This window comes from Muntiacus reevesi, chromosome 19, assembly GCF_963930625.1.
Source record: "Muntiacus reevesi chromosome 19, mMunRee1.1, whole genome shotgun sequence".
NCBI classification, from domain to species: domain Eukaryota; kingdom Metazoa; phylum Chordata; class Mammalia; order Artiodactyla; family Cervidae; genus Muntiacus; species Muntiacus reevesi.
In genome coordinates this window covers 41,159,549-41,177,478 of record NC_089267.1, presented here as the reverse complement: position 1 = coordinate 41,177,478, position 17,930 = coordinate 41,159,549, and the positions used below count along the sequence as shown (strand labels likewise).

The window sequence follows — 17,930 nt, the reverse complement described above, 5'->3', positions numbered from 1 at the left end:
CTGAACTTCTCACTATTTCCCACCAACACATGCCCTTTCACAACACTGGGACTTGGCCCATGTTGTTTACTCTTTCTGGATTGCCAGACTTCTTTTCTTCTTCTGATAAATTCTTATTCATCAGCACAGCTCATCAACCTGTCACCTCCCTGCTGATGACTTCCCTGAGCCATCTAGATTTAGTCACTTTTTTCTGTGTTCCCATAGCCTTTTGCCCTTTCCTTTGGCAGTGACCATCTTTCATGCTTTTGGCTGCCTAGATTCTTCTGAGTACCTATGTTATCTTTGGCAATTTTTTAGCCACATGAATTTCATGTCTCTGAAGTTGTTGTTCAGTCACTCATTTATGTCTGACTCTTTGTGACCCCATGGACTGCAACTAGGCTTCCCTGTCCTTCACTATCTCCCAGAGTTTGCTGAAACTCATGTCAATTGAGTTGATGATGCCATCCAACCATGTCATCTTCTGTTACCCTGTTCTCCTGCCATCAATCTTTCCCAGCCAGAAAACTCTAATTTCCCTTGCAGCTAGGCAGTCATTAAATGATCTGAGCTCTCTGATCAGATGTACCTGCATAGGACTTTTTTTTTTAAAGAAGTTAGCATTAGTGTGTAAGAGGGTGAGTCTTGATCTTCAGTCAAGAGTGATCAGAACAGGCCTTTGATTCTTGGCATGGCAGTAGCAGAGCTGCCTGTGTGTAGCCCCTACTGCTGAGATGTGATTAGAGTGGTGTTGGTGAGCCCAGCTATCAGGGGCGGCTGAGCATGTTTGGACTTCAGAGTCTGGCTCTCTGGCTTGTGGGATATTCTGTGGGCTGTCTAACATCCCATGATAAGTTAATTTATTGCTTAAACAAGCCTAAGTGGATCTGTTTTTGCAATGACTAGAAAACAGTGAAACACTTTGCTTAAAACACATGAAGTTTTATTGTACAAGTTGTATTTTATCAAGTTGTATTTAAAGTGTCTACTTCTCTGACTAGATGAATCGTAAGTACTATATCTTAGACTTCCATGTGTGGTTCTAATTTCTTACATCATTCACATAATAAATATATATTGGGTTCCAACTCTGTGCCATGAACTGTGCTAGTCACTGGGGATATCGTAGTAAACAAGACCCATGTGACCTTTGCTCTTGAAAAGTATACAGTCTACAAGACCTGTGCCTGAAACATTCTAGGTGTCTAATTAAGTTGATATAGCAATTCATTTCATTAATTATTTCAATGAATAGATATTTATATTTTGAAAATGTAAATGAGTAATATTCTTAAGTTGCTCTCGGGCTAATAGGAGACACATATGTAAACAAATAATGCCCATGTACTATGAACAGAAGCTTCCCTAGTGGCTCAGATAGTAAAGAGTCTGCCTGCAATGTGGGAGACATGGGTTTGATACCTAGGTCGAGAAGATCCCCTGGAGAAGGGAATGGCTGCCCACTCCAGTATTCTTGTCTGGAAAATCCTATAGACACAGGAGCCGGGTGGGCCCTGATCCATGGGGTTGCAAAGAGTTGGACATGACTGAGCAACTAACACACACACACACACACACACACACACACACACACGCACACACGCTATGAACAGAACTGAAATATGTTCCAGGTTCCCTGGTGGTTCAAAGAATAGGTAGCATGAAGAGCTCTGCTTGGAAGAGTCACAAATGAAAGAATGAATTACTGAGCTTGTAAATATATGAGCAAATGTGCATGAGGTGTCATTTTTTTCCTCTCCCCTTTTTCTTGCTGATCCCTTTGCCTTTTAAGATTCAACTCAAGGGCTATTTTTATAATAAACCTTTCCTGACTGCTCCTCTTCCTCCCTCCCAAACTTGCAAGCTGGGTTAGTAATGTGTCCAAACTCCTTTAATGCCTGGCACATACCTCCACTACTTCTCTTACCCTTTGATGTATATCATCTATGTGTCTGTCAGTCACCCTTCCTCTCCCTGCATGCAAGTCAAGGCCCAGGACATAATTAGTACTCAGTGAATTCAGTAAATGTTTCTTGAGGAAATATAAATTAAAACTGCAATGAGACAACACTACCCCTCCATCCAAATGGCTACAGTGAAAAAAATTTGATAATATCAAGTGTTGATGAAAATATAGAAAAACTGGAAGCTTTAAACTTTGCTGAAAGGAGAATAAATTGATACAACCATTTTGGAAAATATTTGGCAAATCAGCTGAAGCTAAACAGCTGTCCACTGTATAACCCAGTGGGTGAACTCTTGGGTACATACCCAAAAGAAATGAATGGTTATATAGAAATAGGTTCATACCAGCTTTATTCATAATAGCCCCAAACTGGAAACACCTATATGTCCATCCACAGTAGAAAAGACAAATGACTTGTGGTATAGTTATATCATAAGTGTAAACATTTTATACAACTACATAAATATGTGAAAATTTTAGTTATATACTTAATGGTTTGTGCTTTTTTCTTTTTTTACTATATGTAGAATTTTTTTGTTGTTGTTTTTTAGTTGTTGGCTTGTGTCCGACTTTTTGTGACCCCATGGACTGTAGACTGCCAGGCTCCTCTGTCATGGCATTTCCCAGGCAAGAATACTGGAATGGTTTGCCTCTTCCTTCTCCAGGGGATCTTACCAGCCCAGAAATCAAACCTGTGTCTTCTGCATTGCAGGCAGATTCTTTACCTCTGAGCCACCATGGAAGCCCTTATATGTAGGATTACATCAATAAAAATGTAAACTTAAAAATAATTCAATAAAAATTAATGTACCTTGAATGATTGAGTAAATGAATGAATGAATTAGCTGGATCTTCAAAGAGAAAAGAAAGAAGAAAGTATTACTGTGTTAGAGGAACTTGTACGGCACTGAGTTTTAAAGTAGTATTTGGTTCTTGAAATCTTTATATTCTAATAATGCCTCAAATGAAATGTTCATGGACATTTTTTGCTTAGATATTAGTTCCCTTTGCTATTTAACCACAATTGTGAGGTAAAAAAAGGAAGTCATTAGCAGTAAAACAGATGTCGGAGAGGCCTGTGGGACTGGTGTTTAGTTCACAGTGAGGGATCTTTGAAGTCCTAGGGAACCGGGGAATATGGCTCATTCCCTTCTGTTTTCTATCCTTTTGTGTTTTATGAGGCGCAAGTACAGATTAATTATGCAAACTCTTGAAGGGAGAGGAGAGCAGTTGACACCTGTGATTGCAAACGGGAACAGAAGCCACCCAGCACGTGACATTCATTGCCCGAGACACCTGAAGGTCAGAGTAGAATAGTCCTAATTGCCTGGCATTCCGGCCCTGGGATGCGCCTCTCCCATCCTTCTTCAGGCGGGGTTCGTGGCTACGCCACTCTTCGTGCTAGCCTTGGGCAGGCCAAGAGTGACCAACAACTCCGCAGGCGACCTAGGGCACGTGCACCGGAGGAGATGTCAAAACCCGACCCAGCTCTGGCTCCCACAACAGAGCAGAGGATGCAGAGGCGGGCGGTTCCCGAGGTTTCCAGTAGGTGTCGCTGTGCCGCGGCCGCCGCGCTCCCCGAGGCCCGGGACGAGGGGGCGTGTCCTCCATACCTGCGGCTCCGGGCTCCCGCCCCACCTGCGCTCCCGCCGCGCGCCTCCTGCGCCGTGGGGGAGGCGCCCTGCTGCAGACCCGCGACGAGGGGCGGGGTCGGCCGGCGCGCGGGGATAGGCGGGCCCGCGGGCGCCCTAGTGAGTTCTTTCATTAATACAGGAGCCGGGCGACCGAGAGGGCAGCGTCCGAGCAGCCGGAGGAGGAGGAGGAGGAGGCAGACGAGAAGATGCCACTGTCGCTGCCCCCTCAGGGTGACCACGGGGAGTCCAGTCCGTCCAGGCCCCCCAAAAAGCACGCCTCTTTCCATATCTGGCGCTCCAAGAAGAAGCAGCAGCCTCCGCGGTCTGACTGTGGGGTGTTCATCCCACACCCGCCCCTGGCGCCCCTCAGAGAGGCCAGGTAAGCCCCTCGGCGAGCGCGCCTGTCCCCGGCTCACTTCCCCCGACCTTTTCCACTCCGGCTACCCTGACTCTCGAGTCCTCTCTACCCTCGGCCTCGATCGACCCCACTTCGAGGAGGCTAAAGGCCCAGGGTCGGTTTCGCGCGGCAGGAACGTATCGGGGTCCAAGGAGGGGACTGTGGTGGTCGCTGTGAATGAACGAGTTCCTCGCTGCCTCTGGTTCAGAGCAAGCACCAGTGAGAGGAACTTGTGCGCACCCATGTAGACTTGACTTTGACTAAAAAATAAGTGTAGCAAAGACCACACCGGAGGCGGTACTATCGACTTGCTGATGAGAGCAGGTGGGTTGTGAAGGCTTATTACCATAACGAGATCGGAACTCCACCTGGGGTTTCCTTCAGACTTCTGACCGGGGGCCCTAATTGTGAAGATGTCCACCCGGTGTTGTAGCTCCACTGCCCTCACAGGACCCGAGTGGAGGAGGAAGTGGCAGGGATGGTTATCCCAATTTGATGGGTGGAGAACTCGACACCAGAGGGTGCATGACTTGTCCCCATTGGAATCAGTGGTAGAAAAAGGCAGCACCTAGTTATTCCAACTGTAACTGCCATAGTGCCTTTCAATGTTTTCCCGTGGTTTTGTGACGATTTTATCTTTCATGCCTAAGTATTCAGTTACACTATCTGAATTGGTGCGTTCCTTGAGCAATAATCAATTTGACATAATGGAGGTTCAGGTGTGTGAAAAATCTTTATTGAAGGACAGTTGGCAATTTCCAGTATATCCTTCTATATGTGTGTGTGTTTTTTTTAAAAAAAAACATTTATTTAGTTATTTGGATGTGCTGGGTCTTCACTGCAGCATGCAGGATCTTTTATTTGGGGCATGCGGAGTCTAAATGTGGGATCTAGTTCTCTGATCAGGGATCGAATCTCAGCCCCATGCATTGGGAGCGTGGAGTCTTAGTCACTGGACCACCAGGGAAGCCGGCTTCTGTATTTGCTTTTAAATACACACCTTTATATGTGTTTTTTTAAAAACACACCTTTATTAACAGTGAGAATAATGTGCAAGATTTGCATTTGAGAAATGCTTTTCCTTTTGTTTCTAAAAGAGTCTTTGCAATGTAATTTCAATCATTTGGCAAATATTAACTAAGGGCTGGGATATCAAAAACAGTAAGAGTGGCCTCTGTCATCAAAGAATTCTTTGTGTCTTCAGAACACCAAAAAGTAAACAGTGGGATAGGTGCTCCAAGTAGATGTTAGAATAGAGGAAGGGATCCAGGGAGGTTTCCTGGAGGAGGATGAGTGAGGCAGTTTAGTCAGAAAAGGGAAGGAGCAATGAGTTCCAGGCAGAGGTTGCATTACGAGCATCCTCAGTACTTGGAAGAACATGGTACTTCCTGAGAAGTACTTCCTGAACAAGTAGTTCAGGGAAGTCTGAGTATGTGTGAGAGCATAGGGAGTGGAGTGCTAAGAGAGAATGCATTTTATTTTTTCTCATATTTATTATTCACAGTAGTAATTGATTGTAATAGGACATATTTTTTATCCACCTAAAGACTTACTGTAGTTAACTATGAATTGAAATTTTTAACAAAATGTTACTTAATAATATATCCAACATAAAAGTATTTTTCCTACTACATCAGCAAATATTTTAAACACTTCCAAAGTAATGGTCTTATCTGACCTGGTCCCATCACATTCTGTCTATCAAATGAGATAATACACAGCCATAAACAATTTTGTTGTTCAGTTGCTAAGTGTGTCTGACTCTTTGCAACCCAATGGAGTGCAGCACACCAGGCTTCCCTGTCCTTCACTATCTCCCTGACTTTACTCACCCTCATGTCCATTGAGTCGGTGATGCCATCCAACCATCTCATCCTCTGTCATCCCCCTCTCCTCCTGCCTTCTATCTTTTCCAGCATCTTTCCCTTTGCATCAGGTGGCCAAAGTATTGGAGCTTTGGCATCAGTCCTTCCAATGAATATTCAGGACTGATCTCCTTTAGGATTGACTGGTTTGCTCTCCTTGCTATCCAAGGGACTCTCAAGAGTCTTCTCCAGCACCACAGTTTGAACCCATCAATTATTCAGTGTTCAGCCTTCTTTATGATCCAACTCTCACATCGGTACCTGACTACTGAAAAAACCATAGCTTTGACTCTATGGATCTTGGCCAGCAAAGTGTTGTTAAATAAACAATTTATTCAATGCAAATGCATTTTAGACTAAAACTTAAGAGTTTTTATTTCTCTCCTTGAGCTTCTTGTATTTTAGTTCAGTCTTAAAGCACTCCATTCTTTGCTTTAGAATTATGATGAACTTTGTACTAACAAATGTCCTGAGAACTAAACTTACTGGTCTGTCTTGGGATACTTTTCTAGTTATATCATCTTTATACATATTTTGTTTACTCCTGAGAGGGTGTACCGGTTACTAGTAAAGAGAGCAGCTAAAGCACGCTTAGATTTCTGGCCCATCTTTGGTCAGTCTTGCTCTCTTGAGCAATCTGCCTTGTTTGTTCATATCTGTCCAGGATTTGGAGGTGTGGGCCTCGGCTGGCATGTGCAGCACTCACTGGGACCTTCATTTCTGTATAAGGATGGGACAGTCAGGTGGCCACACTTATCTGCTGGGCATTCACCATTAATTTTGTGGGCTTTTAGAGCAAGTGAAAATGAATTTATGTCCTGGATCTATTACCTGGGGCAAGTTACTTCACCTTTCTGAGTCTCCATTTCTTCAGATGGAAAATGGAGAACATAGTACTACTAATTCTGTAGGACTGTAGTGAATATCACATGCTAGTTTATGTTATTAAACGTAAAACTCTTATCACACTTCTGGATGCAAAGTAGAAACTCAGTAAGTGTAAAACCATCACCACCACCATCATCATCATCATTATTATAAATGCTAAGTTCTAATGGGAGGAATGGGAAAAAATGGGGTTGGAGGGGAAAAAATGCTTCCCCTCTTAAGAACTTACCTGTCCAATGATGGTTTAAAGTTTACTAATGTCTGTATTCTGCAAATATTTGCAACCTTTAGGGCAGATGTTCTAAAACTCAGTGACCATTGTTTGCTTCCTTTACATAAAATAATTTGAACATGGCTGTCTCCTTCCCTAAAATGCACCCATAGAGGTTTTTTTTTTTTCAAGCTTGGTTTTGGTAAGCATATTAATACGTTATTTTCCGTAGAGACAGAGCCGTCGCCCTCCTGAGTCGGCCTCATCTGCCGTCTTGCCCATTCTCTTGCCATCCGAGGGGATCACACTGGTGTGTGTGGAGAGGGCGTAGCAAGTTTGGGCTCAACTTTCCTTAGCAGCCTTCAGCAGCACCAGTGTTTATTTTGAATTATACTTTATTTTGTAAACGTTTGATTCGGAGTGTGAATTCTCTGGGTTGTGCTCAGTTGCTCAGGCGTGTCTGACTCTTTGCAGCCCGTGTAGACCCTTTGTAGCCCCCCACAGCCACTTTGTAGACAGCCAGTCTCCTCTGTCTATTGGATTCTCCAGGCCAGAATACGGGAGTGGGTAGTCTTCCCCTCCTCCAGGGGATCTTCCCAACTCAGGAATCAAACCGGGGGAATTCTCTATCTGGGTTTAAATCCCTGTTCTACTTACTGTGACACTCAGCTGTGTGTGTCATCCTGGGCAAGTTATTATCCTTTTGGTGCTTCAGTCTTCTCATCCATAAAAGGGGCATGATAAGAGTTCTAAAAATAAGTGGATGTCAAGCACTCAGAACAGCAACTGGCACATTGTGAGCGCTCAGTAAATGGGAGCTGTTTCTCCTTTTTCTTACTAATATCTTGCTTATATTTTTGAGTGGTAATTTTATGGTTTATTTTCTGCTATATGATGAAAACAGTGCTTCATTTTTATTTTACCTAATTAAGACACTCAGTGTTATTATAATTAGAAATGGGTTCTGAGCTAAGGGTCTATAGAGTGAATTAAAAATAATCACTCTCCATCTGAACTCCAAACCTAGAAGCATGCATTAATGCTCTCCACAGGAAGCCAAACTCAGGTGATGGCCGCAATCCTCTGCAAATCAGCACACTTGATTTCATTCGGAGGAAAAATGAAGCCAAGACCAGAGAGCAGAGCATCCTCGTTTCAGGATGCATAGGTTCAAGTTTTGAGATTGCCAAACGTCGCCTAGTTTTTCTGTCTTTTTGTGGACATTTTCCTTCTATAACAGGAAAACAACTCACTCCTTACTCTCTATAAATCACTAGAGGGTTATGAGAATAAACTGTTGTTTTATTCCACGAGAAAAAGAACCGTCATTTAAAATGCTATTTGGAAACACTCTGATATTGTAGAGTGTTAGTCTTTGTGACTTGATTGATTCCATCTTTCAGTCTTTTGTGACTGGTTTAGTGTTTAGAACTCTAAACAGGTTTAATTATTTTCTAACATAAAGGACATAGTTAGATAAGCCTAGGTTTGTTTTATCTAATAGTGCATCTAAACTGGTTAATAGGTACCGGGTTACTTCCCTTATTTAGTTTATGCCAAAGGCAAGGCTTTGAAATTTTCGGTTTATATTCTTTCACCATTGATAAAGCAGGCATTTAAATTTTAGCCCTGTCACTAACTAGCTGTGAGCTCCTGGAGGAGTTTCTTTACTGCTCTAGCTTCAGTTTCATGAGCTGCTCCCTATCTCTTAGCATTGTTTTGGAGAGTTCTAAATATATATTTAAAATTACTAGCATAGTGCCTGGAAGATAACAGAGACTTAGAAATACCTCTGAGAGCAAGTTGCAGTGACAAAGTCCTAGGCTGTGGTATTGGACAGACTCAGCTTCAAATCTGTCTCTGCTGTTGGGATAAGTTTTGTAAGCCTCAGTCTTTTAGCCTCAGCTTCCTCACCTGTAAAGTGGAGACAACAACATCCCTTCTGGGGTTTTCTGAGGGTTAAATACTATCTATATAAAGCACCTGGGCCAGGGCCTGGTGCAAAGCAGGTGCTGGACAGATGAAAGGTGGAGCGGGAGCGATTACGGCAGTGATGTAATTGTCGTCTGCATAGTGATGGTGGAAGCGTTCATAAATCCACTTGACCTTGTAAGTGGAGTTAAACAGCTTCAGAAGTCCAGGAGAAGTTTATAACCAGGTATGTCAAGACCTGAAGTACCTTTGGGTGTCTGGAAACACCTTTGTAGTTGTAAAAGGGCGGCCTTTACGCATTCAAGACTTAACAGTCTTAATACATCTGACTTATGAAATCAAAGGTAAAGTTTATACTTGAAGTTGGTAGTATTTCTCCTGAAGCAGTTTTGAAATGTGAGTTTAGTATAGGATAATTCTTTGCCACTATATTGCTTTATCCACTCTATTTCTACACTTTTAGCCTTAATCTTCTTAGTCCACATCCAAGTGACATGAACACTTTTGGAGACCGTTAGAACTTTTGGGTTTGGGTTTATTTCCTTTTTCTTTAGCTTTCACTTGTAAATTTTTTTTTTATAAGGATGAGACAGTGAATCACTGCTTTACTATTCATCCATGATTAAAGCAATGTAGCAAAGATATTGATATTGAAACTTACTGTCTAGCTCCTAATATCCATTCAAAATGCCCATCTTACTATAAACATTATAAACACTTACCTGTCTTAACTTTTCACTCACCTAAGGGGTCAGTTGTACTTTAGAAATATCCTTGCAGAAAAAAATGATTTAGTTCTTTGAAAAAAATTGTCTGGTGAGAGTATTTCAATCATGAACTGTATGCATTTGTTTACCTTGAAAAAATTTATCAAATAATTGTTTAATCTCCCTTTCATGTTTTACCTATTGTAAGAAGATTTAGAGAACCTGTTCATGAAAAGCAATGCAATCTGACTACAGAATCATTTTTCTAGGATTAATGCTAATTAATGTTTGGTAAAACATTCCTTTTTGTATCTTATTGAAATGATTATCAATCAGAATTTAAAGAGAAGTTTCTTATGTCCAACAAACACTTAACTGAGCTCTTACTCTGTATCAGGCATTGGGAAAAAGAACGGTAAAATTAGAGGTGATCTCTGCTCCTAAGAAACTTGTAGTCAAGTGGAGGAGGGGTGTATAAATGAATAAAGTAGCATATCATGCATTAAGTGTAGAAACAGAAGATTTAGTCCAATGCATTGAGGTCAGGAGAAGGATTATCTTGAAGGAGCAGAAATTTTTTTCTCTCATTAAGAAGATTTACTGAATAATTAATGAGAATTTTTATTCTCTCATATAGAGATCATCAAAGGCTCTAAATCTTCTTAAATTTTGATTGTCTTAAACTATATCCAATACTGGAAAAGGAAAGTCACAGAAACTTATTTTCATAGTGACATTTAAAACAAAGAGAATTGTGTACTCAGGATTATGCATAAATACTTTTCTATTTAAATATTTAACATTTAAAATATCTAGAACTTGATCATCTCAGCTCTTCTGTCATATTTTGGCACCTAGGAATAAAGATTGGGTTTCATAAAAAGTAAAAAAAAGACTGGACTTCAATTATGACATTGATTTGAAAACCTTCACTGAAATTATAGGTAAACATATTGATACTCTAAAATTACAGACTGAAAATGAATGGTTCTTGACATTTTTAGACAGATTTACAGATCCTACGAGAATTGTTTTTTAGGGTGCACAGCTAACTTGGTGTCTACATAAGCTCTGTCAGGATGATTCTGGAGCCTCTTTGAAGAAGAAGCTAGCATTGCATGTGTTCTATAAGCAAAGTGTTCTTCCTTCAAACAACCTATTTTTTTTTCATCCCAAATTACCTGGCATATCCAACTGATGTCTTTTCATATATTCACTATACAAAATGAATTCTGGACTTTTACCCAAGAGAGGGTTGAAATGTGAATTCAGTATCTTGTCCCAAAGTGAGTTTTAAAGATAAAGTATATATCAATAGCTGGCACTTGTGTGGATGTTGGCAAGAAAGGCCAGTCAATTGTTTACAAGTCTCATTAGCTCATTTACTGCTTCCTTAAAGCACAGCTGCATTGGGCCAGCCCAAATGCCTCATCAGAATACCTCTACAGGTTCAGCTTCATAAGATGCCTTCATTCTAGAGAATGAGCACTTGCTTAGTGCTGTCTTTACAGAACCGTGTGTTTTCTGGATTGGCCTGTGCCCTGGGAGTGAAGCAATGACAGACACCCTTCACAACAAGGGGTCATTTTGACAAGTACCAGGAGACCCTGAGACACACAAGTGAGGTAGATAATCCTAAATCCATTTGTGCTGTCCCCGGTTTCTCTCATCTGCAAGTTATAGACAAGACGAAGACAGGTTGAACCTGTCGCTGACACAGAAAAATGAAACACAGAGTTAACAAGTACCTTTTGTTTTTTAACCTTCCCATGTATGGAAGTGAAATGAGTAAAAATGTTACTGGTAAGCTTGGCAAAATATTCTATGGTGAAGTTGGCTGCTGACTGTATTTCTTAATGTTCTACACCCTTTCAAGTCAGCCCCCCTGACTGAGTGTCATCTGTTAGAAGCCAGAGTTATGGCAATCTGAAGATAATAGTTCAAATAAGATATTTGGCCAACAGTTGCGTAAAGATACCGTGCTTAATACATATCTTAATTTTTCCAAATCAGTTAATAAGTGATAGCATAAATTCCTGATAGTCCTTTGGATTCTCTAGTTGGATAGTTCTTTATCTTAAAATTGGGTTCCAGAGGCAAAATAACATGTGCTGTGAATAAAGCAAGAAAATACAGGGAGCACTCGATTTATAATAACTTTAGATCATGTCTATGAAAACACTGTTTTCCATCAAGATTTTATTGAAAGATGCAGGTTATTTAACATACACTGTGTCAGACACTGTTCTAAGCACTTTACAAATATTAACTCACCACAGTTAATTCATAACATCCTGGAGAGGCAGGTACTATTATTATTCCTATTTTGAGAAAGGAGGAGGCACAGAGGGGCAGGGTAATTTGACTGTCACAGAGCTCATAAGGATTGGGGCTGTGTTCCCAGCTGATGGTCTTGAGTCTTGCAGTTAATCACTACAGAATTAAAAGCACTGGCTAGTGCTACTTCTGTGTATTCCCACGGTAAGTATAGTTAAGCTCTAAATTTGGCAAGCAGAAATTATAATGTACATAGGAAAACGAGTTAATTTTTGATATTAAACAATTTCTATATTAAGTAGTGAAGAGAAAAACGTATATAAATACATTAAAATATAAGTGCATTAAAATCTTGGAAGAAAAAGCGATTTTAAAGCAGAAATTCTGAAGTGTATATTATATACAAAAGGAACATGTCTAGATCTGAGTCTGGAGCTTCTGCCCAAACTTTCTCAAGAAACAGCATGACCTGGAGGGAGGCTTTGTTGGTACACCCACTTCCCTCCCAATACAGTCTAGGCCAGGGCAGTAGTTTGCATGCACAGTCAAAGATAAGCAGCTAGTCATGTGGCCTGGAAAATTGCAATTGCTGCTCAGGCTAAGTGGGGTGTCAGAATTTCTCAAAGACAACTGCTAAGGGTAACCTTAGTTAGGTCCCTAGAGGTCCTGCTGCTTGAATCTTTTGTTTTAGTTTCTGATTCATCATTGAGTATTCCCTGCTAACAAATAAAAGTTTCACCTTATGTTGATCTTACACATCAAGGATTATAAACAATGGCTGGTATTTTATTCTGCTTGAGGCTTGTAATAGTTCTGTGCAATAGCCCAGACCCTCATTTATAGACGGGGAAATTGAGGTTCAAAGAATGCAATGCTGGTGGAGGAAGCAGGAATAAAATCAGGTTTTCTGGCTTCTGTTCAGCTGTTGTTCTGGGTCCTCTTGGGTTATAGACTGTACTTCTTTATTCCTGGTCTCTACCCATCTTTGATAGGAGTCCAGCTGATTCATTTGACTTCCTGATGACTATTCTCCTGGAAATCTTACCCTTGGTTCATAAACCAACATCTATGAGACTGTCTGATCCCCAGATTAAGTTGTTACTGTAGTCTAGTTACTGGCATATTGAATACTTTCAGAGTTCCAGAATTAAGACAGAATTAGTATGTCACCTACTACCTAAAAATAATACCCCAGAACCCAAACACACACACAATAACTTGATTCATGTTTTCAAAAAAAAGTATAAAGTTTGCACAAACCATATTTTATAATAGTGAAATATTCTTTATAGAGTCTGATCATATTGTACCCATTCAAGAATGACCTTTTGGGACTTGGCAAATTGATGGTGCTCTGACAGGTAATATATTTTATTTTTGATCTTATTTAAATGTTTTGATAATACTGATGAATTTAATAAATATCCTATAAAATCTCAACTTGATTATTTTTCCATCTGCTATTTGAAACAGCTAAGATAGTTGAATCTAGCTGATGAAATTCAGGTTGAAATACAGGGTCTCCTTTATCACACCTGCCATGTGTAAACCTAGAACCAGCCCTTCTCAAGCCTGTGCAGCTGAGGCACCCCCAGGCCTTGCAGCCATTCTTGGCTCTAGTCCCTTGCAAAGGGTGGCTTCCATCCCCACTGTTTTCCTTCTGAGAACTAAGTGATTGTCATTTATCTGCAAGAAATATTACCTTGCTGTTATTATCTGCAAAACAAGAAAATGTAGTTGCTCCAGGGTGGGGTTACAAGACTATTCTCTTTTAGTATTGACTCCCCAAAACAAATTTGACTGGACTAGACTCAATTATCAATCAAGAATCCTTCACTGGAGCCCACTTTGGACAGAAACAAGAACATTTTCATTCCCATGTCTGTCAGTAAACATGTTTAAACAAGTTAGTCTAAACCTAGAGTTTGGATTTTGTTTTTCAGGATAAAAGCAAAGTGTGATTGAATATCTGGCATTGGTTCAAGTTTTGACTTTTACCAGTTTGCATGTTGTGATTGTTCTAATCTCACCCAGTGAGAGGTTTCAAGTACTTTGACCTAGAAGTCATAGTAGCTGGTGCATTGTTGGTGCTTGATTGTACCCTTCCTTGTTATTTCACTTTTATTAAAGCTCTTTTTTTTTTTAATGCCCATAAGGGAACAACTGGTCCTAGATCTCGGTGATAACTGTTGATGCATTGAGGCTGTGTTTGCTTCATCTTGTAGTTTCCCCGCAGAGGTACTCCTCAGGAATTTATGCATCAGCTTCCTTATTCTCTACAGAACTCATGGTTGTTTTTCTGTATGTATAATCGTACTCTGGTTAGAAGTCCACAAATTTACAAAGCCAGCAGATGTCAAACAAAGGAGACCAGCAGTGTCTATCTTCATGCCACCCAAGAACTGATCAACAAAAAGCAAAAGACAGCCAATTGTGTTTGGGTATGTTTTCAGAGAAAAATGGGCTTGGTGGGGGGGAGGTATGAAGGAGGACAATTCTCCTAAGATCAATAATTCCCAGCCTCTCCTATAAATTAAGTAAATATAAGAAACTTCTGCCGAGAGTACATAGGTGAAAGGGCTTGAATTATTGATTACCTGTTAGGTGGCAGTTGTTTTTATATTTGGTGTGTCTCATTTACTCTTCGTAATAGTTCATCTAAGCAGGTGATTTTACCCCCATCTTTCCAACTGAGAACACAGAACCTGAAAGAGGGGAAGTAGCTTGCCCAAACTGATTTATCTGGTAAATGACAGTATTTGAACCCAGGTCTTTCAAATTATAAAGTTCATAATATTTTCACTACGCCATGAGAACACTAAAGCTAATTGAACAAGTGATTGGTGGGGAGAGAGAGAGAAAGAGTAGGGGGGGTGGTTAGCTAAAGAACAGCATCCAACTGAAATGTAGTTATCCATTTACCCTCAGAACTGTCACTTTTTTCAAAGACTGGGAGAGAAGAATTTCTTCTTATTAATTATCTGCACTCTACCATGTCCCTATTAGACAAGGGGAATATTCAAGAATGAAGAATTCATGCTGGGAAGTCTACAAGGCATCATAGTTTTCCTGGGAACTTTTGAGATGATTCTGCTGAGAATCAGTGACTCAGTCCTTGAAGTGTTGACTAAACTTGTTGCACCTGATTTCCAATCTACTCTCAAAGCCACCAAGTCTTACTGCCTGTTGCTGGGATGATTCACAGAGTAGGCAAAGGAGTCTAAAGTGGCAAATGTTGAGGGTTTTTCACTTTGCACAAAGATTAACCATAGCCCTAAAAGAGGAAAGAAATGCTGATGACCAAAACTCCAAATGTATAGGAAACACTGTTGGCTTGAAAATTGTAAAGCTAGAGAGTTTGATGTTAAAGGATTATGAAAACCCTTTAAATAATCTTTGTCTTTATGGAAGCTAGTGAGTTTGTCTTTAGTGCTCATTTCTCTGAAAACTGAATTTTGACATTTTTGTATTGGAGGTACTTTAAAATTATATTTAAGGATGTTCATTAATTTCTGAGTATTATTACTTGCACACAACTAACTTAGAGTGAATTTCATTTCCCAGCTGTTGTGTCCAACTCTTTTGCAACCCCATGGACTGTAGCCCCCCAGGCTTCTCTGTACATGGGATTTCCCAAGTAAGAATACTGGAGTATGTTGCCATTTCATGCTCCAAGGGATTGTCCCAACCCAGGGATCAAACCCAGGTCTCCTGCCTTGTAGGCAGTGTTTCCTGCTGAGCCACCAAGGAAGCCCTCTTTTCCGGTATCCTAGGGTAAAACATCTGCTCTGGTATTTAGATTTATTGTAGTTATTTTAAAGCATAAATTATTGTAGTTATTAGCACTGCCTAACTTCCAGAGTAAAACCAGACATTTGCTGCTTGATCTTGAACCACACACTCTGCTCAGTTCTGCTTATTGTAAAACCTTTTCCAATTTTAAAAACAATTATCCAGTGATAATGGTAATTGAAGCACCGAGTTTGCTTGTTTCATGTGACTCAAGTAACTGAGCAGATGTTTGTTACCTCTATCAAAAGCTGTCTTAATGTATGGTCTTCACTGTCTGTGTCTGTCACACTCAGGAAGGTAAGTGATAGTGAAAGTGCATTTGTGTAATTCATTTATTAAACGTATGTGGACACCTGCTAGGTGTGAGGCCCTGTAGAATGGGCTGGCAAACTAGTTCAAGCTTTATTGTTGGGAAACTCAGCCTCATTCTTCATTTTTGTGAAGACTGTAATATTCACCATCAAAATAGTGAGAAGTTTACCATTAAAATAAGGGAGAAGAGTAAACGTTCAAACATGTACATGACCAAGACTGAAAGAGACAAGAATTAAGACTCATGGAGATGGAGGGATTATAATTTTTGAGCACTCTCAACACTGATATGGCTAAAAGAGATTCTAAAGACTACTTGATAATGTTGTATCTGTCTATTCTATGGGTATATATTCTGTGGATATATATACACATTTATAAATACTTTCTTCTATGGATATATATGTGTAAGTAAGTGCTGGAGTGTATGTGTGTGTATACACACACTCAGTGTATCTGTTTATACACATAAATGTATGTATATGTACTTAGTGTGTATGCATGCACGTATTGTATATGTGTGTATGGGTGTTAGTCAGTTGGTTGTATCTGACTCTTTGTGACTCCATGGACTGTAGCCCATGAGGCTCCTCTGTCCATGGAATTCTCCAGGGAAGAATGATGGAGTGGGTAGCCATTCCTTTCTCCAGAGGATCTTCCCAACCCCGGGACTGAACCCAGGCCTCCTACATTGCGGGCAGGTTCTTTATCACCTGAACCCTGGAGATGCCCATGTATTGCATATACACACAAATATATGCTCATATCTATACTCGGTGCTAGATTACTTACTTGGTAAACTCTGCCTGTGCTTATGACGTCAACAAAGCAGGGAGGGATGAGAGAGAAAAATCCAGAATATGCCTACAAATTTTATGTTATTACAAGATACCAAAATTTCATTTTAGGGTTTAGAAATGTTTTCATTTTGAATGACTTGGTGAGGGAGGCACAATCTCTTTAGTGGTTAAAGTGATCATTATACACACCTCTCTTTATACCTTGTTTAAAGAGCTGGTAGGGGGAGGAGGAAAGTGTGATACAAACTATGGAAAGTAAGAGAAACGTGCCTAGGTCATTCTCTTGTTCTTCACATGAATTGGATTCCAGGTCCCCAAAGTATCATTTTACCTTCCTTGAAAAGGCTCGATTGGTTGATACCACTTTTAAAATATTCTGTCCAGTTCTATGGAAGCAGTGAGACTAGTGAACCTTCAAAGGGGCTGTTCTTTTGTGATCGACACACACATTTGATTTATTGATGTAGACCACATCTGCCTTAGCTGTTTTGGCAGCTTTAATAACCCTATGAATGACACTTTTTTTCTTTTTCTGTACGTATTTTCATATAATGTAGAACTAAAAATGAATGACAAAGGCAGCAATTTAGATGTTTTTTATATCCGGTTTCATTTTTCACTTAGATAAAAGCACATTTTCACGTCATTGAAATATGTAAAACAATTTTCGTAGTCATTCCCGTGTTGCTGGGCTTCTAGGTTCTTTGTGGTTTTTCACCGTGATTAGCGGTGCGGCAGTGGGCATCTCTGTGAAACGCTGGTCTCTGTGTGCCCTTCCAGCCCACTCCACCCTCCTCTGTGCTCCTGGGTGCTTATTTATAGACCATGTGGACAAGCTCCCCTGCTCTCTGGTTTCTAGTTAGGTTCGGCCAGTGGGAGGCTTTGGAGGAGAGGGCAGGAGCGGGAGGTGGTGCTGGAGTGTGGTGGTGGCTTTGCTACTCTGCTGAAGGCTGCAACCTCTTCTTTAGCTCGGATCTGCCTGATCCAGAACTCATGCCCTCCCCTTGCCTATCTGTCTACAAGTAGTCATGATTTCCTGCTGTTGGGAGCCCTGGGTTGCCCTGCTATTTCTTATTGATTTTCCTTCACTGGCCCACATCTTGTAAATAGTTCTTTAAACACTTTTCAGTCATTTCCTCTGTGTGTGCCATCTGTTCCCTGCTGGAA

At 40.5% G+C, this 17,930-nt stretch overlaps 1 protein-coding gene across 1 annotated transcript in view; it reads left to right on the top strand.

Moving 5' to 3' along the window:
* The first annotated feature begins 3,773 nt into the window (after positions 1 to 3,773).
* The window catches only part of CRYBG1 (crystallin beta-gamma domain containing 1), a 228,023-nt gene continuing 213,866 nt past the window's right edge, over positions 3,774 to 17,930 (top strand). Inside the window, exon 1 of the mRNA XM_065911626.1 lies at positions 3,774 to 3,961. Coding sequence (XP_065767698.1) covers positions 3,789 to 3,961 — 173 coding nt within the window. The 5' untranslated portion in view covers positions 3,774 to 3,788. The remainder of the gene's footprint in view (positions 3,962 to 17,930) is intronic.